The sequence below is a fragment of the Bos mutus genome, chromosome 21 (assembly GCF_027580195.1).
Source record: "Bos mutus isolate GX-2022 chromosome 21, NWIPB_WYAK_1.1, whole genome shotgun sequence".
NCBI classification, from domain to species: domain Eukaryota; kingdom Metazoa; phylum Chordata; class Mammalia; order Artiodactyla; family Bovidae; genus Bos; species Bos mutus.
The window spans coordinates 21,294,385-21,322,092 of record NC_091637.1 but is presented as its reverse complement, the minus strand read 5'-3'; the positions used below and the strand labels follow the sequence as shown (position 1 = coordinate 21,322,092).

Here is a 27,708-nt window from a genome sequence, read left to right as displayed (position 1 = left end):
CCTATTCTGGCATTATTTTCACTTTATAATATACTAAGAACCTTAAAAAATGCCACTGGCCAGGCCACGTACAGGTACCCACCCCACCAGCCCCACTGGAGTCACTTTCCCCTTCCCTCCTCTCAAGGACTCCTCCCCAGAAGCCATCTCCGCCCAGTCTCTGCTTCCCTTCCCAGTGGATCCTCTTCTTGCAGGAAGTTTCCAGCTCTGTAGCTCATTACAGTCTGGTTCACTGCTGTCCCCCTACCTAGCTCACAGTCCAGCACATAGTAGGTGTTACAGACTGAACTGTGTGCCTCTAGATTCCTATGCTGGAGCCCTAACCCCCAGTGTGACAGTATTTGGAGATGGGAACCTTTGCAAGTAAGCCAGGTTAGATGAAGTCATGAGAGCTGTGCTCTCATGATGGGCAAGATTAGGGCCTTTATTAAGACACCGGGGAGCTGCTGTCTCTCTTTGCTGTACAAGGACACGGCTAGAGGGTGGTGTCTATAAATCAGGAAAAGAAGCCAACCACGCAGGCACCCTAACCTTGGGCTTCTCGCCTCCAAAACTGTGACAAAATGAATTTCTGTTGTTTAAGCTGTGCCGTCTGCAGTACTTTGTTATGGCAACCCAATCAAGCTGAGTATGATCTCAGGTACTCATACACATTCCTTGATCGAATAAACAAGCAATATACAATCCTGGTGATACCACCCTTATGGCAGAAAGTAAAGAGGAACTAAAAAGCCTCTTGATGAAAGTAAAAGTGGAGAGTGAAAAAGTTGGCTTAAAGCTCAACATTCAGAAAACAAAGATCATGGCATCTGGTCCCATCACTTCATGGGAAATAGATGGGTAAACAGTGGAAACAGTGTCAGACTTTATTTTTTGGGTTCCAAAATCACTGCAGATGGTGACTGCAGCCATGAAATTAAAAGACGCTTACTCCTTGGAAGGAAAGTTATGACCAACCTAGATAGCATATTCAAAAGCAGAGACATCACTTTGCCAACAAAGGTCCATCTAGTCAAGGCTATGGTTTTTCCTGTGGTCATGTATGGATGTGAGAGTTGGACTGTGAAGAAGGCTGAGCACCGAAGAATTGATGCTTTTGAACTGTGGTGTTGGAGAAGAGTCCCTTGGACTGCAAGGAGATCCAATTAGTCCATTCTGAAGGAGATCAGCCCTGGGATTTCTTTGGAAGGAATGATGCTAAAGCTGAAACTCCAGTACTTTGGCCACCTCATGCAAAGAGTTGACTCATTGGAAAAGACTCTGATGCTGGGAGGGATTGGGGGCAGGAGGAGAAGGGGACGACAGAGGATGACATGGCTGGATGGCATCACTGACTCGATGGACGTGAGTCTGGGTGAACTCCAGGAGTTGGTGATGGACAGGGAGGCCTGGCGTGCTGCGATTCATGGGGTCGCAAAGAGTCGGACACGACTGAGCGACTGAACTGAACTGATACAATCCTGGAGTGGACAAAGTACTTTCACAGGATTCATTCTTTGCAAGGATCTCTCTATGCTTCAACTCCCTTTGATTTTCTAGTGAAAGTGTTAGTTACTCAGCCATCTCCGACTCTTTTCAACCCCATGGACTGTAGCCTCTGTCTGTGAGATTTCCAAGGCAAGAATACTGGAGTGGGTTCTATTCCCTCTTCCAGGGGATCTTCCTGACCCAGGGATTGAACCCAGGTCTCCTGAATTGCAGGCAGATTCTTTACCATCCGAGTCACCAGGGAAGCCCCAAAGCACACATCTGACGAAGGTGGTATTTGAACTCATGCGTGTAGAGCACAATGGACTAGCAGCTTAACTCCTCGGCCTTAACCACTTGGCCACCTTGTCCTTGCTGATTTCTAGTGTTTCACAAAACCTGAGACTTCTCCAGGCCAGTAACACAAAATCAGTTTTGGTCTTTAGGGTCTGGTAAAGGCACCTTGAATCACTTGGTGGTGGGCTCATCCAGTACTGAGCTGGTCTGGATTCTGAAGCCCTTTTTGGATTCAGTGCAAAGAATGCTGTGATTGATTAGCAATGCCTGTCGTGACTGTGGGTGGTGTTAAGTGGAGGCATCCGAGCCAATCCTGACCCAGAAGCTGCTGCTTAGGGTGCAGTTAGGCACAGGCACTAAAAAGCAGAGACGTTACTTTGCCAACAAAGGTCTGTCTAGTCAAGGCTATGGTTTTTCCAGTAGTCATGTATGGATTTGAGAGTTGGACTATAAAGAAAGCTGAGTGCCGAAGAATTGATGCTTTTGAACTGTGGTGTTGGAGAAGACTCTTGAGATACCCTTGGACTGCAAGGAGATCCAACCAGTCCATCCTAAAGGAAATCAGTCCTGAATATTCACTGGAAGGACTGATGCTAATGCTAAAACTCCAATACTCTGGCAACCTGATGCAAAGAACTGACTCATCTGAAAAGACCTTGATGCTGGGAAAGATCGAAGGCAGGAGGAGAAGGGGACGACAGAGGATGAGATAGCTGGATGGCATCACCAACTCAATGGACATGAGTTTGAGTAAGCTCTGGGAGTTGGTGATGGACAGGGAGGCCTGGCGTGCTGCAGTCCACGGGGTCGCAAAGTCAGACATGACGGAGAGACTGAACTGAACCGAACTGAGGCTCAGGGAGCTGGTACCAGCACAGGTGCCTCTCTAAGCAGTGTATTTTTGTGGTATTATTTTTGGGAGCCTCAAGGGACTCCCAGCTTCTGCAGGTACAAGAAGAGGAAGAAGGAGCATGGTGGGTGGAGGAGAAGGTGAGATACCACCGCTTGGATGACCAAGGAGTCCCCTGGATCAGAACAGCTCTTGAGCTGGAAGCAGTCCATACAGGTATAGCATGGGATGCATGCTGGTACCTCTGATAGAGGGTGAATTCCATTCCATAAAGACTCATTTAACACCTTTCACAATACGTGCTCAATACGTGCCAAGCTGGTTCAATCGTGTCCAACTCTTGGCAACCCCATGGACTGTAGCCCGCCAGGCTCCTCTGTCCATGGGATTCTCCAGGCAAGAATACTGGAGTGGGTTGCTATGCCCTCCTCCAGGGAGATTTTCCTGACCCAGGGATCGAACTTGCATATCTTTAAGTCTCCTGCATTGGTAGGCGGGTTCTTTACCACCAGTGCCACCTGGGAAACTCCCACTTTTCACAGGCCCAGCATTGCGTTGAGCACCATGAGGACCCAGAAACATCCGAGTCCTGTCTCTGAGGGGCCAACAGTCCTCCCGGAAATGTGACTGGCCAGGTGCTGTGTGCACGGGTGGTCCAGGAAAGGAGGCTGGGGAGGGGATGGCGCCCAAATACTAAAAGAGACAGCTATGATGTCCAGGCCTCCTGTGACAGCTCAAGGGGAGTCGGGGCTGCAGGGAGCAAGGAAGAGCTATGCCCTGGGGCATGGGAGTCAGGCCACTGACTCTGTTGTGCAGAGTTAAGGGCAAGAACATGGGCCCTGCTGAAGGGACCCAGGGCCCATGGGGGTCACAAAGAGCAAGACCAGTGCCCAGTAGAGCCCAGATCCTTGACAGAGCAGGGTAACTGCTGACCAGCAGGGCCTCTGCCTCAGGCCCCAGCTGGGGAGACTTATCCAACAGAGGTGGGTGAGGGGACACGTGCCCCATGGCCAGTGAGGGGGACAGGCACCCTGCAGGCCCCAGAAGCCAAAGCTGCTAGGGAAATGAGGACAGAGTGCAAGGAGCATAGGGCAGGACATGCTGGGTGACAGGAACTCCGGAAACAAAATCTCAGAGGCACAGAAGACACATCAGATGCCTGACCTGCTGGAGCAGAGGGACGGGGCTGGGGAGAAGAGGCAAGCAGAGGGCGTAGGGAGAGTCACATGACCAAGCTCTTAGCAGCCTAGCGGAGAGACCAGACACCACAGCTGGTGGAACTGGATGGCTGGGGATCAAGTCCTGCCTCTTCCTCTTCCCAGCTGTGCCACTTCAGGCAAGTTACTTAACATCTCTGAACTCTGGTCCTCAGCTAGGGATGACAACAGTACCTGCCTCACAGAGTTGTGGTAAGGATTGAGCTACAAAGTATGAAGCACTGAGAACCGCACACTGACATGTAGCGCCAGGTAAACATCTACAAAGGCTACAGTTATGTAGAGTAAAGCAGTCTGAGCATCAACCAGTATTTCCCAGACTTTTTCCCATGGGATCCTCAACTAAAAAGATACTCCCATAGAAAAGATTCTTACAGCCAAATTTGGAAAACATCTCCTATCACATCCACATCAAGCTCTGATGAGTCCACAGTGAGAAAAACAAACAAAACAAACAAACAAACAAAAAAAAACCCTAACTTTATTTAGCCCAGTATTTCCCAAACCTAATGGATCATGGAAACCTCTGCATATCTTGAGGGACAGTGCTACACAGGCCACCAGTCTGGAAAGTGCTGTGTGGGAGGGCAGTAGGGGAGTCTATGAAAGTGGAGGAAAGCATCTCCAGGAGAAGCCATGTGGCAGGGGTGAAGCCACAACGAGATTCCCATGTCCAGAGAGAAGGGAAGGGAAGGAGGCGGCTGAAATGCCAGGGCCGAGGGCCCCGGAGCAGAAGGGGAGCACAAACAGGGGAGACCCAGGGCAGGGGGGACAGAGAAGAGAGAGGAGGCAGAGGACCCTGAGCGTTCACATTTGAGGAGGGAGGAAATGCGAGAGCAGAAAGGGGGTGAAGGGTGGGGGCACCCATCAATCCACCCACTCCCTGATCGCCTTTCCCGATTTGTGCCTGGGGTGATCTAAGCCCTGTGGCTTCCCCCAGGATAGGGGACCCTGGAGAGAGAAGGGTGGCGGCTCTGCTTCTCGGGAGAGAATAACGCCCGGAAGACACAGAGACGTTCTGTCCCCGCTACGCACAGATGGTGTGATTATAGAACCGACAGCAGTTGTCCAGGGCCTCTAGGCTGAACTCCGGGCCGGTGCTGAAAAGAAGCAGAAGCTGTAGTCTGTGCTCCAGGCCTGGGCTCTGCTGACCGCTAAAGGCTGAGCAACTTCAGGGAAGTTGCTCCATGTCTCTGGTCCAAACTTCTAAGTTTGGTCCTCAAGCCTCGCTTCCTCTTCCCTTGGTTACATCAGCCACAGCCATAACGTTTCTACCCCCTTGCTCTGGTACCAAAGGCCTCCCCCCGCCCAGGTACTCGGGCCTCTGTGCCCCATCACTGTCAGCACCCCGGCCCCCGGCCCCTAGCCCCCGGCCCAGGCACTCACCTCTGGAAGGCCTGGTGGCAGCACTGGTACACCTCAAAGCTGCTGCTGTTGAGGGTGGTGTTCAGGAGGGACACACAGTCCACCGCAGGGCCCCTGGGCATGTAGAGGATCCCTGTGCAGAGCAAGCAGCTAGTGGGCAGGGTCCAGCCCCTTACTATCCCCCGCAACGCCACCCAAGGACTGTCAGAGAGCCCGGGGCCCCAGTGCCTGGCCCTGGACTGAGTCCTGAGCCCACCAGGCCTGCACTCACCGGCCACACAGGCGTTCACCAGAGACACACAGGCCCCCGTGCAGAGCGCCCGGAGCACGATCTGGGAGAAGTCGCTCTTCCGCTGGGGAGCCATGGAGGCTGCAGGAGGATAGGAGGGCTCAGGGCCAGGACTCTGCAGGCCCCTCTGCCTCCTCTCTGCACTTCTGGCTGCGTCTGCTGACCAACCCCCTTCCTCTTCTGGGGGGCCAGAGGAACAGGCGCTGTCCTTCTGATGCTTGTTGAGTCTGAGAGTCCTCCTTGGCCTGACTAAATAGCATTCCACACCTCCCCACATGCCATCAGCGGCAGGTGTAGGGAAAGAACATTGAGTTTGGAATCAGGCAGACCCGGGATTAAATACAGGTTTAGTCACTTATTAGGCTGCCCTGGTGGCTCAGATGGTAAAGAAATCTCCTGCCTGCAATGCAGGAGACCCAGGCTGTATTCCTGGGTCGGGAAGATCCCCTGGAGAAGGGAATGGCAACCGACTCCAGTATTCCTGCCAGGAGAACTCCATGGACAGAGGAGCCTGATGGGTTGCAGTCCATGGGGTTGCAAAGAGTCGGACACGACTGCACGACGAACACACTTAACAGCCACTTAATAGCTGAGTGACTGGGGTCACATTTCACTTTTGCATGACTGTATCCTTTTCAATAAAACGGGATGGTTGCACCACCAGGCAGGGGACTGTGAAGGGTGGAAAGGTTTTTTGTAAAAAGCTGATAGTTCTACAGAGCCTTCCTCCCTAGGCCCCACTGGGCCTGTCTGTCCACTGTGGGTATGGGAACTGGCAGGTCAAAGCTTCAGCTGGTCAGCCAACACTGTACCTTCCGACCCTCCCTAGGGCCCTGAGCCAGGATTGCCCTACGAGGCCAAGGTGCTGACCTCCTGGGCCAGCTAAGCAGCAGAGAAGTCATGAAATTCCAGGGCTGGCAGGAAGTTCCATGACCTCCTTGTTCAGACTCTGCCTTAGACCAAGAGGAGAACTGAGGCGTGCAGATCCCTAGGAAGTTGTAGGTATCTGAGAGCCAGAACTGGAGACCAACCCCCCTCAACCCCCGCCCTTTATAGGAGGCCAGGGAGGCCCCTCTAGGACTCACTCAGGCCTCCCAGCATGATCCCAATGGAGCTGAAGTTGGCGAATCCACAGAGGGCAAACGTTGTGAGGATTTCTGCTCTGACCTGAGAAAGCAGAAGATGAGAGGTGATGGGCTTCCCACAGGGATGTGCTCAAACCACCCCAGGCACGCTAAGTCGCTTCAGTCATATCTGACTCTTTGTGACCTATGGACTGTGGCCCCCCAGGCTCCTCTGTTCATGGAATCTTCCAGGCAAGAATATTTGAGTGGGTTGCCATGCCCTCCTACAGGGGATCTTCCTGACCCAGGGTGGAACCTAAATTTTAGCTTCTCCATCAGGAATGTGGGAATAACACTATCTGACTGGGAGGACTGTCATAGAGATCATATCATGTATAGGAAGAAATAGGCATAGAGTAGGTATTTATTTATTTTTCTATATTAATTTCAGATTTTATTTAATTTTTAACTTTTTGGCCAGGCCACACAGCTTGTGTGATCTTAGTTCCCCAACCGGGGATTGAACCCGTGCCCCTGCATTGGAAGTATGGAGTCTTAACTGCTGCATCACCAGGGAAGTCCCTAGAGTAGGTATTTAAGCAATATAACTCTCTTTCCCTTTTGCTCTGAACAGTTGTGTAATTTCCTAGAAGTACTAAGGGCCAAAATGGAACAATTTGGGGGGAAAAAAAGATAGGCTTAGACCCATACCTCACACCATATAAAAAATTTAATTCTAGATCATTAAAGCAGATAAATATTAACATTTTAAACATTAAATATTAGAAAATATAGGATAATAATATTATTGTTACAGAATAGCCTTCTTGCTCTCATCCTGGAGAGGAGCAAACTGAGGCTCCTAGAAGTGACTGAAGTTCACACAGCAAAAAGGCAGCTGTGTCACAATTTGAACTCAGTTTTGTCTGACTCCCAAGAGCGCACCATTTCAACTACTTCATCATACTGTTTTAGGAATTTAACCCTTACCAGGTTTCTGGAATGGAGGTAAGTCTCTTAAATTTAGAAATAATATAAGAAATGCAAAGATTTGGTATAAATTTGTATTTAAAAAAAATTCCTGAATACGGAATGAAGGGAAAGGAAAATAAAAAGACCAGGAAAAATATATGTAGAAACTGTGGGACTTCCCTGGTGGTCCAGTGGTTAAGACTCCACGCTTCCAATGCAAGCAGTCCAAGTCTGATTCCTGATTGGGGGGCTAAGATCCTACATGATGCGTGGCGTGGCCAAAAAAAAAATTTTTTTTTAATAGAAAATGAAAAAGAATTAATATCTTTATAACATACAGAGTTTTTATAAATTGATTTAAAAATATTAAGGTACTTGCATTCTGCTTACTCACCTACAATCACCCTGCAAACAGCAGCCCAAGTAATGCTAAAATGTCAGAAGTCAAATCTTCAGTAACTTCCAACTGCTCTTTGGCCTGGGTCACTCTGTTACAATTACCACTTGTTCTAAGTAGACGTCTCTCACTTCTCCAAGCCAGTGCTTTGGGCAACCCCAGAGCCTTTGCATGTACCTCCTTCTTTGCCTGGAATGCTTTCCCCATTTCTTCTGGCCTCTGCTCCTCCTTCCAAGTCTTGGTCTAAGTACCCGTCTCAGGGGGGCCTTTTTTTGGCCACAATGTGTGGCACTTGGAATCTTAGTTCCCTGTCCGTGGATAGAACCTGAGCCCCCTTGGGTGGAAGCGAAGAGTCTTGACCACCGGACCACCAGGGAAGTCCCTAGGGAGGCCTTCCCTGCCCAGTCAGTCCTACCTAGTCAAGGACAGACGCCCTCCCTGACTCCTTTTATTGTTTCCATCATAGAACTTACTGAAGATTGTGGTTTAAAATTTTTTATTCCTTTGTTTTCTTGTGTCTTTCACTAGATATAAGTTCCATGTCGCCAGGTACCATGTCTGTCTAATTACCCTTTTTATCCCTGGTACCTGGCAGAGGGCCTGGTTCCTCAGAGGTCTCAATAAACACTTGCTGAAGGAATGAAGCTCACTGAAAAAGATCCTGAAGGCACATTGTAGGTGTGTGCTCAGTCGCTTTAGTCATGTCTGACTCTGAGACACCACGGACTATAGCCTGTCAGGCTTCTCTGTCCATGGGATTTCCCAGGCAAGAATACTGAAGTGGGTTGCCATTTCCTCCTCCAGGGGATCTTTCCAATCCAGGGATCAAACCTGTGTCTCCTGCATTGCAGGTGGATTCTTTACCACTGAACCACCAGGGAAGCCCAGAGGTACATATCACCACTGTGTCTAGAGAAAACAGTGATGCTGGAGCCGAAAATTAGGAGTGAGGGGAAACCTGAGCTTTTGACTTCATATAAATCTTCTTAAAAAAAAAAAAAAGCTAAAGAGTGCATTTCTTTATCATTAAAAAAAATAATTTCAAAGACAAGAAAAAATATTTTATGTTAAAAGTTCCTAGTAACCCAGGAAACACACATTAAAACAATGAGCTATTATTTGCCCATTAAAGTAGCAAGACTTCTTTTTTTAAGAGGCTGCTCTGCCCTGTTCAGTGTGTGGTGAAATCAATGCTCACAGGCACAGCTGGGGTGGTTTCAGTTGCTATAACCCTTTGCAAAAGTTACTGGCAGCACCCACACAGGATTCATGCCATACGATTCAGTCATCCCACATGTGGAAATGCTCCCAAGGAAATCATCAGAGAAGAGGGAAAAGTTCAGTGCAAAAGCTACTCGTTTCAGCATTGGGTATAAGAGCCAAACAGTGGAATTAAATATTATATTGTTATGTTTATATTTATTATCATATAATTAGATATAATTGATTATATATTATAATAGCTGTCATTTGGGGATGACGATATGATGGGTAATTTTTTTATTCTTAATCATGTTACATTGGTTGTTATTCTTTTAGAGAGTTTCATTTTAGAAAGCTTTTATAGTTTTTGGGGTTCTTTTTAAGTCTTAACTGAACAAACCAACCCCTGAGCTGAATCCCGTATATTGGAGGTTAATGTGGTGAGGTCTTTCTGCTTTACTATCTTAGCTCCTCACTAGAGTCTCACACCCATTCCTTTGGGGCAGGGGTGGCAGGTATGACACTGGTTTTCCAACAGAAGAGGCAAGGTGCAGCAGCTGGCCCAAGGCCACGGGATGGTAGACCATCTACAGCTGGAGTTCAGATATCTTCAAAAGATAGAGAAGTGAAGTGAAGTGAAAGTCACTCACTCATGTCCGAGTCTTTGCGACCTCGTGGACTATACAGTCCATGGAATTCTCCAGGCCAGAATACTAGAGTGGGTAGCCTTTCCCTTCTCCAGGGGAGCTTCCCAACCCAGGGATAGAACCCAGGTCTTCTGCACTGCAGGCGGATTCTTTACCAACTGAGCCACAAGGAAAGCCAAGAGAGAGAGACCCTGAGAAAGATGGCAGTGAAGCCTAAAGCTGTCTTGTTGCCCAGGGCAACGGGATGTGGGAGGTTGAGGACCACCTCCGTGTGTCTCAGCCAGCCTGCAGGGGGACAGTTGCATCATGCCCTGCCCCAGCAAGAGGAGGGGGACACTCACGGAGATCCACTGCTTTTTGGAGCCGACCCACTCCTCAGTGCCCGCAAGGCGGCGCTGCTTGTACTCAGAGAGCCCCTGATAGGCCACGAACTCATTCAGAAACAGCTTCATCCCCAGGAGCTCCGCCACCACCGAGCAGTCCTCCCAGGCTACGCCCATCAGGAAGGCCACTGGCCGCAGGATGTAGGAGCAGATGAGCTGAGGCGCAAGGCAAGAGGAGCCGCTGGGACTGGGGTTGACCTGGGCTCTGTGTGTGTCCACCCACAGTCACCACTGGCCAGGACCACCCCCTCCACAGGTCGAGAGGGACTGTACCTGGAAGCTGAGCCCCTGGATGTCCACCATGTTTCCCAGCCAGGAGAGGGCAGCATTGATGAAGTCCAGCACAGCCAGAAAGGCAATCAGGTTGGCCGCGATGTTGGTCACGACCTTCACAGACAAGGCAGCTCCACTGCTAGCTGCTTCTAAGAGGTTTTGAGCATCTCTGTCAATGGGACAAAGAGATGTCATTATTGGCCTGTCTCCACAAGTTCAGGGCTCCCTGTCCTACAGGCTCAAACTTGGACAGAGCATGTCAGAGCCAGGGGTCCTTGTTTACCCTTGAGACCAGAAAGATGCTGGTCCAAGCACTAGGCTAAGACCCAGACTCCTAGTACAGACATCATCTAAGACAAACCACGAGCTGCATGCAACTTAACAAGCACTTGGAAGGAGGCAGATCTGAATAGAGATGTGTGACGAATATACACACTACGTTTCAGATATTTAGTACCAGAAAATATGAAATACCTCTAAAATTAAAAAAAAAAATTTAATATATTCGGCTATACCGAGTCTTGGTTGCGACACACAGGATCTTTGTTACAGCATTTTGGATCTTTAGTTGCATCATGAGGGGCCTAGTTCCCTCCATGCATGCATGCTCAGTCACTCAGTCATGTCCAACTCTTTGTGACCCCATGTACCATAGCCCATCAGGCTCCTCTGTCCAGGGAATTCTCCAGTCAAGAATACTAGAGTGGGTTGCTATTTCCTTCTCAAGGGGATCTTCCCAACCTAGGGATCAAACCCGTGTCTTCTGCATTGGCAGGCAGATTCTTTACCACTAAGCCACCTGGGAAGACCCTAGTTCCCTGACCAGGGATCAAAGCCACACCCCCTGCATTGGGAGCATGGAGTCTTAACCACTGGATCACCAGAGAAGTCCCTGAAATAGTAATAATTTTTATATCAAATACACATTAAAATGACAATATTTTGGATATATTGAGTCAAAACATCTTACTAAAATCATCTTATTAAAAAATCACCACTTTACTTTTTAAAGATGATCACTAGGAAATGTTAATTATACATGTGACTCATGTTATATTCCTCTAGGGCAATGCTGCCCCAGACCTTCAGGCAGTTATGAGGTTGGGGCCGCCCATTGTATCCACAAGTACATTTGTCCAAAGTGTTATCTTTCAATATTTTTTTAGAATTAAATGTTACACAAAGGTTGCTAAGACAGTGATGAAGAGATATTAGGAGGTGAGTGAAGTCAAGGACAGAGCTCACTATGTCAATGATTGATGCTGGGGTCATGTAGAGAGGTGGCGTGGTTTTCATGCCCTCCTCAGCACGCACGCGCACGCACACACACACACACACACACACACACACACACCAGGCACATCCCGCTGGTCAGAGACTGGAAGATGAGATTCGAGACCTGGATCCTGCATTTTCTGAAGGTAAGCCACAGGTAGGGCAGTGGCTGAGAGGGGAGATAGGCTGGGCTTGGTGAAAGACAGTGGGCGGCAGAGCACACAGGACCTGCTGCGGCCCTGACTGTTCCTGTCCCTGCCCAGCCCTGGCTTCCTTCTGTGCAGGCCCTCTTGTTGTGCTCACCCGTAGGTCAGTTTCACGCCTTCCTCACTTCTGAACTTGGACTCCTCCACCTCTGGGTAGACCAGCTTGGAGAGGGCTAAAGCACAAGGAGCAGCCATCACAGAGGCCGCAATTAGGGAGGCAGCATCGATCTGCAAGAGGGAGTACGGACAGGGTTATAGAGAGATGTCAGAGGAAACATGCAGCCCGGGAAGTGCAACCCCAGGGAAGCAGGGGAGCACGGGTGCACCCCACTGGTGCGTCACCATCGCTGTCCTGCTGCCATTGATGCTGATAGTATTAATTCATTTCATGTGTAGAGGGTCAGAGTCTGCACGCACAGAGCCTTACAGGCAGGACTTCAGGAAGTTAGAACTTCGGGAAGTTAGGCAGGGCGAGTATTGTTATCCCACTTAAGAGACAGGAAAACTGAGGCCCCCAAAGGGTTAAATATGGCTTTCCCATAATACAGGAAGAGAAGGAATCACAAAAGACCTATTGTGTCTTTTGGCTCCAAGTTCAAGGTTCTTCCTTCCCTTCTAGGCTGTCTCTCTTTGACCACTGATCTGAGGGCTGCTTCATCACTGGCTGAGGGGCTTGTGATGATTTCAGACAAAGCTCACAGAGCCCAAGAGTTGGAATTTACCCAAGATGTGACCTAATGTGACCTCAGAGTAAAGGGATGTCTTCCCTCTACAGGACTCCTCCTGTCACTTACTGTGAAGGGTAACTCATCACTTCAAAACAACTCATTATCTCCACTCCTGTGGTCAGAGAACTGTTTCTAAGGATATCTCCTCCTACAATAGCCACCCTTTTGGCCCCAGTTCTTGTCTCCTGGAGCCAGGCTATAGAAGCGTTTTGCAGGCACGAGGATAAGAGAGAGGCCGGGAGTGCGCGTGGACCCAGCCGGCGCTGAGCTGGGGTGGTACGATGAACGGTTGGGTGGCTCGGGGTCTAGCGCGGCGTGCTGCGGCCCTAGGCCTGGGGCTGCGGGTACTTCTCTGCTTCGGGTTGTGCCTGGAGATCGCCCCGACTCCGATCCAGACCTGGTCCCCGACCCAGGCCCCAGGCCCCAGTGCAGGCTCGTGCCCGCCCACCAACTTCCAGTGCCGAAAAAAAAAAAAAAAAAAAAAAAAGAAGCGTTTTGCAGCAAGATGATGGAGCAACCAGAGCCCTTGGGAGTGTTCCTTCCTGAATTGTATCCTTACTGTGGTCTCAAACACTTTGCTTTCTTCTTCTCTTACAGAGACGTGACACTTTTTCACCACTGTGTTATTTACCAAGTGGGAAAGTTAGAACCAACCAAACACACAATAAGGGATTCCCAGGGGGCTCGGTGGTAAAGAATTCACCTGCCAATGAAAGAGACACAGGAGGCTCCATCCCTAGGTTGGGAAGATCCCCTGGATCTTCAACCCAGGAAATGATAACCCACTCCAGTATTCTTGCCTGAGAAATCTCATGGACAAAGGACCCTGGAGGGCTATAGTCCACGGGGTCATGAAAAGTAGGACAGGACTGAGCACAGAGCACACAAACATGTAACAATGGGGGAATAGCTAAGCATTGTCAAGCTGCCATCAAAAACAATGGTTACCAAGGCTTCACAATAACATGGAGAAACGCCCACAAACTTGCATATAGAGCGTAACCACAATGATGGGGGCGAAAACAAACTCCACAACTCTGCATAAAAAGAAGATCGGAAAGAAATACACCAAAATGCCAACCAATTATCTGTCCCTGGCTAGTAGGGCCAGAACAATTTTCTTGTTTTTCAGCTTTTTTGCATATTTCCTAAATGTCCACAATGATATATCTTGCTTTTATAGACAGAAAAATAAAATAGACTTCTCCTTAAAGTTGATAATAAATCAACTGCAGTTCTTAAATTTCAAATAAAGAGGAACAAAAAGACAGGAGGTAAGTTTAAGCTACGTGCTTAGGTTAACAAAAGCAGAAGGCCAAAGAGGGCCATGGGGGACCTTCCTGGTGGTCCACTGGCTAAGGTCCAGTGGCTTCCCAATGCAGGGGGCTCAGGTTCGATCCCTGGTCAGGGATCTGGATCCCACATGCTGCAACTCAGAGTTCGAATGCCACAACTAAATGAAGATCCTGCGTGCCACAGTGAAGATCAAAGAGCCCGTGTGCCACAACTAAGAACCGGCTCAGCCAAATAAGTAAATTAAACAAATAGTTTTTAAAAAGAAGAAGCCCATGGAAGTACCAGGAACTGCTGACAGGGAACCAGCCCTGAGAGACCCGCCGAGGCTCTGAAACCCCTGTAATATCCTCCTTCTTCTTCTAAAGCCCCTTGTTTCCTTTCGGTGGTAAGGTAGTGTACTGGCTCCAGCACCCACCCCCCAAACACCCATCACGGGCACTGGATGTGCCACCGTGCTGATGCTGTGGGAATAGACAGCCTCAGGCAGGTGTCCTCTCTGGACTTTACAGGCTGACCTTTGGGACTTGGCTGGCCTCCTCCTCCTGGGCTGTCCAGCTCTAGCGGGCACAATGCCACCACTGGAATCTTGGGATTTTACCTCTAGCCACCAGGACGCTCCCCTTTCCTCCAGCTTGGAGGCTGCCTCTGGTTTGTCAGTTCGAGTCTCAGCGGGGAGCACACCCCACAGGTGTCACACTCCTGGACGCTGCCCTGTGAGTGGGTCGGTTGCGGCCACTGCCTCAAATGCCTTAGGCCGTCATTTCTTGCTCATCTTGGAAAGGGCTAAGTCCTGCACCAGCAGGGCTCTCTGGGGCACTGGGCCAGCCCATACACTCCTCCCTGTCAGCTACTTCTCAGGGCCATGACATACCCCAGCCCTGCTTCCAGACCCTGGCTCAGGAATGCCTTCTGTGCCCCAGCATCCTATGGCCCACTCCTCTCCAAGGCCTGCCCTTCTCTACCCAAAGCTCTCCTATGTGAAGAGGGAGAGAGGGTAGGAACCCTCCATCTGAATTTTAAAAAAGATCTTTACTGAGAAAGGAAGTAAATCCAGACACTACAGAGCATAAGGGCTTCCCCTGTGGCTCAGCAGTAGAGAATCCGTCTGCAACGCAGGAGGTGGTGCAAGAGACGCAGGTTCAATCCCTGGGTTGGGAAGATCCCCTGGAGGGGGCGTGGCAATCCATTCCAGTATTCTTGCCAGGAAAATCTCATGGATAGAGGAACCTGGCCGGCTACAGTCCATGGGATCATAAAGAGTCGGACACAACTGATCGACAGAGCATGCCCAGAGCATAAAAGAGACCAGTTTCAGAAGGACTGACTTCTGACCCTAACATGTCAGAGAAAGGACGATCACTTCTTCAACACTGTGCGGGTGTTTTCTGGCTATTATTGCATTTGATTCTTAGACTGCCATGAGGTGGGCAGGAATTCTGCCCATTTTACACATGGGGAAGACTCAGGATGTGGCTGACTCTTACTTGGCCCCGTTCAGAAGCCCCAGACTCTGTCCCAGGAGCTCTTACTCTTGTATAATTGATCGAGGAACATCAGTGGCCACCCCCTCAACCTATAATGTATTCACAGCCTGAGGTACATATCTGGATCTCCTCTCACAGTGGTCCTGAACCAGAGGAGTAGGTAAGGAGACCAGTTTCTGGGGCTAGAGAGAGAGCTCGCAGCTGCTTTAGAGTTTTTTTGGGCAAACATGCTAAAAAGGGTCACAATGAAAGGATTCATTGAGGTCCCTTGGGACTTCAGACCAAATCTAGACCAGTGTCATTTGATAGAAATATAATGGAAACCACATCTGTGATTTAAGTTTTCTAGCAAGTGGTCTAGTGGTTAAGAATCCACCTGTCAATGCCAGGGTTCGATCCCCAGTCATGGAAGATCCCACATGATTCAGGACAACTAAGCCAGAGTACCACAGCTATTGAGTCTGTGCTCTAGAGCCCATGATCTGAAACAAGAGAAGCCTCCACACTGCAACAAAGAGTAGCCCCTGCTCGCCACAACTAGAGAAAGCCCTTGCTCACAACAAAGATCCAGCACAGTCAAAAATAAATACATAAAAATAAATAACTCTTTTTTTAAAGGTAAAAAGAAATAGATGAAATTAATTTTGATGATGTATTTAACTTAACCCAATATATCTAATATATTATCATTTACCCATGTAGTCAATGTAAAACTTACCAATGAAGTAAAAAAAAAAAAAGGTATAAAAAGAAAAAGAAACTTACCAATGAAGTAAAGTGGAGTATTAGTCCTTCAGTTGTGTCCAACTCTTTGCAACCCCATGGACTATAGCCCACCAGGCTCCTCTATCCATGAGATTCTCCAGGCAAGAATACTGGAGTGGGCTGCCATTGCCTTCTCCAGGGGATCTTCCCAACCCAGGGATCAAACCCAGGTCTCCTGCATTGCAGGCAGATTCTTTACCTTCTGAGCCACTAGGGAAGCCCTAGAACTTATCAATAAAACATACTAATTGATTTCTTCACACCAAGTCTCACAGCAGACCTCATTTCAGACTGGCCACAGTTCAAGTTTCAACAGCCATGTGCAGTTAGTGGCTACTGACTATGTCCGACAGTGCAGGTCTAGAAATATGCAGCTTTTAGCAATAGGAAGGTGCAGGAAGAGGTAGCCAGAAGTTGAGCGTCAAAGAGAAAGGAAAAGAGAGAGGCGAGATCTCTCTGGAATTCAGGGGCTAAGGGCAGGGCCAAAGACTCCATGAGGAACTGCCTGGACGGGAGAGTAATAGGAGAGACTGGAGAGGGTGGGATGGCAGGGCTTCGGGAGGAAGCGACTCCCAACCCTCCGCACCCCCAACCCCCCTCCCCCGCCCCCACTCCCGGGTTGCTGCAGTGGCAGCCAAGAGCCAGGTGGGGGCAGAAGAGAGCTTTCTGTGGCCAGACTGGAGGCAGATCCAGAGGTCAGAGGGGAGGAGGAAAGGGATGTGGCCTTTCAGCAAGCCAACTAGTCTGGGGCTTCCAGACCAGAGGCTGTGGATAGAGATCCGCAGCCACTGCCTGATCCGGGCGGCCTCTGCACCTTCTGTGGAGCTAAAGGGGAGTGGGGCCCCAGGCCTCTTCATTAGGGAGGCCTGCCTGCCTGGGGCTGGACCTGGACTCTGGCCCAAGCAAGGGAAAGAAAAAGAGGCTGAGTTGTAAGACGATTGTCGGAAAGGGATAAGAGTTTTTCCAGTACTTCAGTCTTAAGTAATAGCAGCAACACTCATGCTCGTGTGGTAGAAAAGAACACCATTCTTTCAACTGCCTGTGGGACCCAGGACAAAGTTAAGGCATTTAAAGGCTCTAAGGTTTGAACTGCCCTGGGGGTTCAGTGGTTTAGAGTCTCCCCTACCAATGCAGGGGACCCAAGTTTGATTCCTGGTTCAGGAAAATTCCACATGCCATGCGGCAACTGAGCCCATGTGCCACAACTACTGAAGCCCATGCACCTTAGAGCCCGTGCTCCACAGCAAGAGAAGCCGCTGCAATGAGAAGCCCCCACACCGAAATGAACAGCAGCCCCAGCCCCCGCTAGCCACAACTAGAGAAAGCCAGTGCCCAGCAACAAAGACCCTGCACAGCCAGAAATAAATAGATTATTCTAAAAAATAGTATAAAGTCTTTAAGTCCTAAAGATAATAGGGCAGGCCTTCCCTCAATAGCCACTGTGAAGAGTTTCGGGACCAAAGTCTTTAGTTTTCATTTCTGAAATATCAAATTCCTTCCAAAATTAATTGATGGTAGTTTTAGGGGAGGAGCGGGCATGCACCAGCTCTCATGGGCCTTTCCTAGGCCCAGGTGAGACAAGCTGTAAACCAAATGCTAACATTCTACATGGGATTTGCCGGGAGAAGACAAAGCCCCAGAGTGCAAGGGGCCTTCTTGAAAATCACGTGGCAGCAGCTATCCTGCCCAGACAGCTCTGTGAGTATGTGGAGCTGAGCCTCCCAGTGTGGCCTAGGTGTTCTGAGGGAAGGGAGCACCAAGGAGCGGGTTTCCCCATCCCGAAGGACACGGGAAAGAAAGACAAGTGGAATCTGGGACCAGAGAAGGGGACAGTGCAGGTCATTCTGTCACCCCTGACCCACTCAGGCACAGCATCAGGAGAGCCTGGGTGCTGGGAAAGGTAAGCTGTTGTTGTTGTTGTTGTTCAGTCACTCAGTCGTGTCGTACTCTTTGTGACCCCATGAACTGCAGCACACCAAGCTTCCCTGTCCTTCACTATCTCCCAGAGTTTGTTCAAACTCATGTCCATCGAGTCAGTGATGCCATCCAACCATCTCATCCTCTGTCGTCCCCTTCTCTTTCTGCCTTCAATCTTTCGCAGCATCAGGGTCTTTTCCAATGAGTCACTCTTCGAATCAGGTGGCCAAAGTATTGGAGTTTCAGCTTCAACATCAGTCCTACCAATGAACACCCAGGACTGATCTCCTTTAGAATGGACTGGTTGGATCTCCTTGCAGTCTAAGGGACTCTCAAGAGTCTGTCTTCTCCAACACGGTTGACAATATAAAATATACAGCCTCCTTTCCTGATTTTGAACCAGTCCCTTTTCCATGCCCAGTTCTGACTGTTACTTCTTGCCCAACACAAGGCAGACTGCTCTTCTCCAAATCAGCAACATGGAGGCTCAACCTCACCCTAGGGACTGAGCAACAGTGCACTGCATGGATGAACTTACCCAGCTCATTCCCATCCTGTAACACATTGATGGTTTTTGCTATTACAAATGATGCTGGGATTTTTCATCCTTTGACCACTTGTGAAAATATTTCTGTATCATGATATTGCCAACTGGATCAACAGGAAGGAGTATTTTTAAACTGACGGATAAGTGTTCTCCAAAAAGGTTAGAGCAAATTATACTCCCATCCCATCACTTCATGGGAAATAGATGGGGAAACAGTGGAAACAGTGTCAGACGTTATTTTTTTGGGCTCCAAAATCACTGCAGATGGTGACTGCAGCCATGAAATTAAAAGACGTTTACTCCTTGGAAGGAAAGTTATGACCAACCTATGCTATGCTATGCTATGCTATGCTAAGTCACTTCAGTCCTGTCCGACTCTGTGTGACCCCTAGACGGCAGCCCACCAGGCTCCCCCATCCCTGGCATTCTCCAGGCAAGAACACTGGAGTGGGTTGCCATTTCCTTCTCCAATGCATGGAAGTGAAAAGTGAAAGTGAAGTCGCTCAGTCGTGTCCGACTCTTAGCAACCCCACAGACTGCAGCCCACCAGGCTCCTCCATCCATGGGATTTTCCAGGCAAGAGTACTGGAGTGGGGTGCCATTGCCTTCTCTGGACCAACCTAAACAGCATATTAAAAAGCAGAGACATTATTACTTTGCCAACAAAGGTCCATCTAGTCAAGGCTACAGTTTTTCCAGTAGTCAAGTATGGATGTGAGAGTTGGACTGTGAAGAAAGTTGAGCGTCAAAGAATGTTTTTTGAACTGTGGTGTTGGAGAAGACTCTTGAGAGTCCCTTGGACTGCAAGGAGATTCAACCAGTCCATTCTGAAGGAGATCAGTCCTGGGTGTTCTTTGGAAGGAATGATGCTAAAGCTGAAACTCCAATACTTTGGCCACCTCATGCGAAGAGTTGACTCATTGGAAAAAACTCTGATGCTGGGGGATTGGGGGCAGGAGGAGAAGGGGACAACAGAGGATGAGATGGCTGGATGGCATCACCGACTTGATGGACATGAGTTTGAGTGAACTCCGGGAGTCGGTGATGGACAGGGAGGCCTGGGGTGCTGCAATTCATGGGGTCGCAAAGAGTTGGACACGACTGAGCGACTGAACTGAACTGAACTGAGAGTATATGGGTTTCCCTCTGGAAGAGGCTCCAGAAGCCTCCTTGCTCAGTCCTCCGCCTCCCGACCCCCCTGCCCACACCTCGGTCTCCCTACCAGAGGCTTAGAGGGGAGCGATTCTAGCCTCGGGACCCCAGCACAACCCTGGCTGCTTCCAAACCCTCACTCCTTCCTTTCCTAGCCGCAGGAGCCGCTCGATGCCGGAGGACTCCGAGGGCTGCTAGTCTAGGTAGAGGAGCCCTGCGCTCAGCCTCGCCCGCCGCCGGGCCTGCAGGGGCCGCCGGGGCCGCCGGAGCTCGGCGCCCACCCTTCCCCGAGCCTCTCTATCAGCAGGCGGGAGCAGCCTCGGCGCGGGAGGCCTGGGGTTGAGGCGGTGGCAGCTCCACCAGCTCCCTCCCGTCCGCGGGCAGAGAGCTCCGGACTCCGGACTCCGCTGAGGAGATTCCAACCCGCATTCTTGCGGGCCCAGAGCGGACTCTCAATTCTATTTGATTGGTCTACGTGTCTATCCCTCATATGCGCTTCCCTCATATGGGCTTCCCTCATAGCTCAGATGGGAAAAGGCAATGGCACCCACTCCAGTACTCTTGCCTGGAAAATCCCATGGATGGAGGAGCCTGGTAGGCTGCAGTCCATGGGGTTGCTAGGAGTCGGACACGACTGAGCGACTTCACTTTCACTTTTCACTTTCATGCATTGGAGAAGGAAATGGCAATCCACTCCAATGTTCTTGCCTGGAGAATCCCAGGGATAGGGGAACCTGCTGGGCTGCCGTCTATGGGGTCGCACAGAGTCGGACACGACTGAAGCGACTTAGCAGCAGCAGCAGCAGCAGCATAGCTCAGATGGTAAAGAATCCGCCTGCAGTACAGGAGACCCCAGTTCGTTTCCTGGGGCAGGTAGATCCCCTGGAGAAGGGATAGGCTACCCACTCCAGTATTCTTGGGCTTCCCTTGTGGCTCAGCTGGTAAAGCAGCAGCCCGCAATGTGGGAGACCTAGGTTTGATCCCTGGGTTGGGAAGATCTCCTGGAGAAGGGAGGGAAAGGTTACCCACTCCAGTATTCTGGCCTGGAGAATTTCATGGATTATACAGTCCACGGGGTCGCAAAGAGCTCCTCGGGACTGAGCAACTTTCACTTTCACATGTCTACCCAGATACCAGTACCACACTGTTTTGATTACTGTAGCTTTGTGGCCTCTGCAACAGCTGGTAGAAGCTATGATGAGCTTCGAGTGTTAGCCTTACCAAGAGAGTTCATTTAATGTGAGCCAAAGTGAAAACATCTGAGAGCGCAGGGGGTCAGCACAGCCCCATCTGAGGTCGCTGTAGAGTCCACTGCCTCAAATGGGGACGCCAGGAACAGTTGTTCTCTACACCACATCCACCCCTCGCAGCCCGGCGAGTACCTGAAGGCCTTGGTGGCTGAGGGGGAGCTTTGCAGGACTCTGCCAGGGAATGTTTTATTTGAGGGGATGGCTGAGTACGGCCACATTTGGACCAGAGCATAGAAGGGGGCCTGGCACTCCCTGAGGTCAGCATGATGGCAGCAGCAGTGATAAACAAGAAATCGCCACAGGTTGTTCTGGAGGAAAACTAAGTTGGCTGTGGATTTCATCACGCCTAAGATTTGGGCTTCCCTGGTGACTCAGATGGTAAAGAATCTTCCTGCAATGCAGGAGACCCAGGTTTGATCCCCGGGTCAGGAAGATCCCTTGGAGAAGGGAATGGCTACCCACTCCAGTATTCTTGCCTGGAGAATTCCATGGACAGAGGAACCTGGTGGGCTACAGTCCATGGGCTCAAAAAGAGTTGGACCTGACTGAGCGACTGACACTTTCATTTTCAAAGAGTATATGAGGCACTTCCTTGATGGTCCAGTGGTTAAGAGTTCACCTCCAAAGCAGGGGATTTGGGTTCCAACCCTGGTTGGGGAACTGAGATCCCACATGCCATGGAGCAACTAAGTCCATGCTTCACAACTAGAAAGTCTGTGAGCTGCGATGAAAGATCTGCTTGATGCAGTGAACATCAGAGTGCTGCAACTAAGGCTCAACGCAGCCAAATAAATAAATAAATAATTTTTTTAAAGAATATATGAATACCCCACAACCTTGCTGTTTAGAGGCATGTAAATTTTTGCATATCTTTAGAAGAAATGTAAGTTATTACTGTTTTAATTTCAACTCTCAGTAAGCTTGAATATCTGTTTATAATTTATGAACTTTTTTTCCTGATCAATCATTAACATTTTAAAAAATTGTGACTTTCACCATTCAGAGGTTTCTCATTTTTATTAGTTAGCTCTGTCAACTTTTTCCTTTACACTTCTGGATTTCATGTCATGCTCAGAATTTTATAAGAAAAAGGCAAGTTGTAAGAAAGTGTGAATAGAATTACTCATCTTTAGTTTTTTTTTTTTTTAAAGAAAGAAAGCATATGTGTATTCAGGTATATATTCTTAAATGACTATTTACACAGAAATATCTGGAATGAAGGACTTTCTCGGTGGCTCAGCTGTAAAGAATTTGCCTGCCAATGCAGGAGATGTGGGTTTGATCCCTGGGTCAGAAAGAGCCCCTGGAGAATGAAATGGCAACCCACTCCAGTAATCTTGCCTGGAAAATCCCCTGGACAGAGGAGCCTGGTGGGCTACAGTCCATGGAGTTGCAGAGTCAGACATAATTGAGCAACTAAACAGCACAAGCTGGAATGACATATTTTAACTCATGGTTCTCAAACTGAGCGAGTATCAGAATCACCTGGAAGGCTTGTTCCAACACAGGATACTCGGCCCGATCCACAGTGTTTCTGATTCAGCAGGTCTGGGGAGGGACCTAAGAACTTGTGTTTCTGACAAGTTCCCAAGTGAATCTGGTGCTGCTAGCCCATGGACAACACTGAGCACTGCTGTTCTGATCCAGTAAAGGGAATTATCCATGGGAAGTGGCAGTAAGGGAGTTTGTTTTTTTACTTTATTCACTTCTTTAAGAAGCAAGAATTTCTTTGATAGTTAAGGGGGAAAATGAGATTTTTAAAGACTTGCATGTAAAAGCAAAGACAAGTATAGTGTTTTATCCAAATACAATCCTTGAGAAGGAAACGGCAACCCACTCCAGTATTCTTGCCTGGGAAATCCCATGGACAGAGGAGCCTGGTGGGCTACAGTCACAAAGAGCCAGACGCAACTGAAGTGGCTCAGCACGCGCACGCACACATGACACATTATTACCAGGCACTTTGTTGGGACACACAAGATTCATCTCAGGTTGCCATGCAGTAGTGTTGGGATGGGTTTAAAGGCCAGATTCATACCAGTGGAATTTGACCTAGAAATGCATTATGCTCAGAAAGCTGCACAAGTAATAATTTAGGAGTAGAGGAAGGACATGTGCCAAGAGAGAATGTGGTGGAGAGGAGGCAGGGGTGGAAGAAAAGTAGGACAAATCTCCAGGGATGGCCTAGGTGGAGGACAGTGTGTCTGTGTTTTGGAGTCAGACAGATCTGGGCTCAAATTCTGGCCTTGGACACCTCACTTATTCTCCGAGTCTCAATTTCCTCATCTGTAAAATCGGGATACTAAACACCTCGCACTTTGCCTAGCATGCAGTTGGTGCTCAGTAAACAGAACACTGGGATGCTTTGGCCACGTGAGGAGCCCAAATGGCCCAGCCCACCTGGCACGCCTTACTCAGGTGAAGCCTCTACCCCCACCATCACAGGAGCCCTGGTTCAGGATGCAGCCCATGAGAGAAGACCCCAGAACGATCTGGCCAGGAGCTGTGTGGGGCTCCCACAAAGGTAGGTTTCAGGTTCTTGGTTTTCAGCAAGCAGAAGGGGGCTGTACGTACCCCAAAGGAGATATAAGCACCCAGCAGGCTGCCGGCAATGGTGGCGTAGCCTCCGGTCATGACAACGTGGATTTCAGAGAGTGTCATGTCTGCCAAGTAGGGTCGGATGAGTAGAGGAGCCTCCGTCTGCAAAAGGGAAAGACGTCAGACAAGCAGAGCTGGCCAGGCTAGCACGGGGGGCAGTAGAGATGTCCTCACCCCTGGGAGTGAGTGGGTCACAGTGATGACTGGGGGACCCCAGGGGAAGAGACAGCAGGGAGGGGTAAGGACGAGCATCTGTACTTGGCTGAAGTTCTCAGAACCTTGGCAAAAGCCAAGCTCTGTCAAAGGACCCCCAGACCTTCCTTCTGACCTGATAATGCTCCCCTGCGTCCAGTGCCTCCCACGTACAGGCACTCAGCTAAGCACTTGACACTCATCACTTCCACCCTTCTGGGAAGGAAGTGGTCATCCCCATGTTCCAGGAGAGCAGAAGATCAGAGAGGTTCAAAGAATTGCCTCTGTTCATGCAAAAGACCAGAAGCAGATTTAACTCCAAGCCTGAACTTCCAATAAAGATGAGGGGGTTGCCAGAAAGAAAGAGCACATGGGGAAGCTCAGAGCCATTCATTTACTCATTCAATAAATAATTCCAGCACACACTGTGTTCCAGACTGTGCTATAGAAGAGGGAGAGAGATGAGGGGAGGAGGAGGGCAGATGGACAAGCCAGGGTAAGCAGTGGACCTCAGTAAGGAGTGGCATGATCTGACTTGTGAGTTTTTTGTTTTTTTTTTTTTCTTTTTGCTACATCCCACAGCATGTGGAATCTTAGTTCCCTGACCAGGGATCAAACCTGCACCCCCTGCACTGGAAGTGCAGAGTCTTAACCACTGGACCACCAGGGAAGTCCTGACTTGTGTTTTTAAAGGGCCACTCAAATGTGTGTGTGAAGGATGGACAGTAGGGGCAGTGGTCATGGCAGGAAGAGCAGAGAGGAGGCGACTGCAGTATCCAGGTGAGAGACAAGGGTGACTCATAGCAGAGGAGAAGGGCAGCGGGGCAGGTCTGGGATGTGGTGTGGGGCAGAGCTGGCAGGACTTGCTGATGGACTGGGAGCAGCTGGGAGCAAGAGAAGCAGAGGGAGGAAGGATGGCGCCCAGATTTTTGGTTGAAAGACAGACAGACACAGACACAGACACAGACACAGACACACACACACATTGAGAGAGGACTTGCTGATGGACTGGGAGCAGCTCGGAGCAAGAGAAGCAGAGGGAGGAAGGATGGCACCCAGATTTTTGGTTGAAAGACAGACAGACACAGACACAGACACAGACACACACACACACATTAAGAGAGGACTTGCTGATGGACTGGGAGCAGCTCGGAGCAAGAGAAGCAGAGGGAGGAAGGATGGCGCCCAGATTTTTGGTTGAAAGACAGACAGACAGACACAGACAAACACACAGACACAGACACACACACACACACACACACACGTTGAGAGAGGACTTGCTGATGGACTGGGAGCAGCTGGGAGCAAGAGAAGCAGAGGGAGGAAGGATGGCGCCCAGATTTTTGGTTGAAAGACAGACAGACAGACAGACACAGACACACACACACACACACACACACACACACACACGTTGAGAGAGGAACTCAAGGGTTCCGCTTGTTTAGCCTTAATCTAGTGAATTATCTGGGCTTCCCAGGTGGCTCATTGGTAAAGAATCCACCTGTAATGCAGGAGACACAGGTTCAATCCCTGGGTCAGGAAGATCCCTTGGAGAAGGAAATGGCAACCCACTCCAGTATTCTTGCCTGGAGAATCCAGTGGACAGAGGAGCCTGGTGGGCTACAGTCCATAGTGTGGCACAGATTCGTACATGACTTAGCAACTAAGCTCTAGTGAATTATCTAAGGATATCCAAGTGGAAGGTGAAGGGAGCAGTGGGATGTATACCAGACTGGAGTTAAGGGAGAAGAAGTATTTAAGCCATGGGTGGAGAGGCGGGAATCCTCTAGGGACATGAGCAGACAGAGAAGAGGGCCCAGGCCCACCAACACTGAGCTTGAAATGATGCTGCTAATTCTTGAAGGCTCCCTACCCCCACCCAAGTTAATTCACCTTTGGAACTCTTTACAATCTAAAATTTGTATTTCTCAACAAAAACCACTGATTACATTTGCAACATCTCATATAAAATAAAATCTCATATAAAATACTGAAGTACCTTTTCCTCTTTGCCTCATTTTGAACATCTAAGGGACATTGGACAATTTATCCGAGAGCACATCTGCCTTTTAAAGAAAAAAACACAAAAAACCCTTGAAATCAATACACTTGGATCGAAGCAAAAAAAAAAAATTGTAGATATTCTCCGAAGTTTCCTAAACTGCCCATAGTTGCCATACTTTGGCAAGTATGTCTTTTTGATGACTTACATGTTGGGCAGGTAGGCCAGGATTCTACAATGGTCACCATGTCACACCCCTAGGAAGGCCAGGCCTTCTGAAAGGGACTCAGGACTGATAGTCCCTTCAGAGTCAAAGTTATATTGGAAAATATTCTTTCAGAAAGAGACAGGGGGGAAAAGGACAAACTGATGATGTGGAAGGAACCCCAACCAGGAAGAAGAAGACGTGGATTCTAAGTCCTGGCTTATATTGTGGGATCTTGGCAAGGCATCCCCACCCCTGGACCCCAGCTTCCGCATGTATAAAAGGAGAACTTTGGGCTCCATCTGTAGGATTCGTGAGCCTCTAAGCTGAAGACAGCCTTCACCTAGGATAAAAGGTGGTGGGAGGTACCAGGCAGACATCATCCTCATTGGCTTGACCCAGGCACAGAGTGTATTTCCCAAAGGAGCGTCTCCAGGACCCTGGTGACCCTGGCAGGAGGTTTGATCGGCTCTTCTGATGGAAGCAGGGCTCTGGGGATGCAGGGTCCCCGCCCTCCTTGGGGACAGGAGGCTGCAGTACCCACCTGGCTCACAAAGATGTTCCCAGCCACACTCAGGGTCTCTGTGGCCGTGGTGCCCATGGTGATCTGCATCAGCCAGGAGATCTGGAAGGAAGCAGGGTGCTTTTTGTGGATTGGCATCAGCAAGCCTCAGAGGCAGAGACAGTCGGGGTGGAAGTGCCATAAAAGCCTCCCTTCCAACCCCGTTAGGACCTCCTCATCTGCATTTCCCCAAAGATCCATTCATCTTCTCCTTCCATACATCCATTGATGAGGGCTTACCGTCCGTGAAAAAAGGATTCCCTGGTCAAATATAGGGCTTCCCTGGTGGTTCATACAGTAAAGAATCTACCCGCAATGCAGGGGATCCAGGTTCCATCCCTGGGTCAGGAAGACCCCCTGCAGAAGGGAATGGCAGTCCACGCCAGTATTCTTGCCTGGAGAATCCCATGAATGGAGGATCCTGGAGGGCTACAGTCCATGGGGTCACAAAGAGTCAGACAAAACTCAGTGACTAAACACACACACTGGTCAAATATATTTGAGAACTGCTGTACACACACATGCCTTGGAGATGGCCAACACTTGTTAGCTTAGCAAAGGCTCTGAGAACTCCTGCATGAAACTTGTTTAAATTTAGTCCAGAGTCCAGATAAGCTTGACAAAATTATTTGACCATGGGACTTCCCTTGTGGTCCAGTGGTTAAAGCTCTGCACTTCCACTGCAGGGGATATGGGTTTGATTCCTGGTCAGGGAACTAAGAGCCCACATGCCCTGCAGTGTGGCCAAAAATGTTTTTAAAAATAAATTATTTGACTATGGGATCCCTTTACCTAGTAGCATTTACTAATCTGCTGTGAAACTAGAGTTTTTGTAGAAAGGCTTTGGGAAACACTGTATTAAAAAGTTCTTTCTTGGGAATTCCCTGGTCAAATATAGGGCCATAGAGTCCAGTGGTTAGGACTCTGTTCTCACTGCTGAGGGCCCAGGTTCAATCCCTGGTTGGGGAACTGATATCCTGCATGCTGTGTGATATGCCAAAAGAAAAAAAAAAGTCCTTTCTTTCAATCAACATCAAGTCTGCTTCCCTGGAATTTCTCTCCACTGCAAGTACCTCTCAGGGTGATTTTTCCCTAATCTTTCATC

General features: G+C 49.3%; 1 protein-coding gene across 1 annotated transcript in view; it reads right to left on the bottom strand.

The window, feature by feature from the left end:
* The window catches only part of SLC28A1 (solute carrier family 28 member 1), a 90,619-nt gene that overhangs the window by 13,276 nt on the left and 49,635 nt on the right, over positions 1–27,708 (bottom strand). Inside the window, exons 10-17 of the mRNA XM_070358340.1 lie at positions 26,586–26,666; positions 23,619–23,744; positions 12,003–12,133; positions 10,425–10,593; positions 10,110–10,307; positions 6,571–6,652; positions 5,468–5,566; positions 5,218–5,329 (exon numbers count right to left, since the gene is read on the bottom strand). Coding sequence (XP_070214441.1) covers positions 5,218–5,329; positions 5,468–5,566; positions 6,571–6,652; positions 10,110–10,307; positions 10,425–10,593; positions 12,003–12,133; positions 23,619–23,744; positions 26,586–26,666 — 998 coding nt within the window. The remainder of the gene's footprint in view (positions 1–5,217; positions 5,330–5,467; positions 5,567–6,570; positions 6,653–10,109; positions 10,308–10,424; positions 10,594–12,002; positions 12,134–23,618; positions 23,745–26,585; positions 26,667–27,708) is intronic.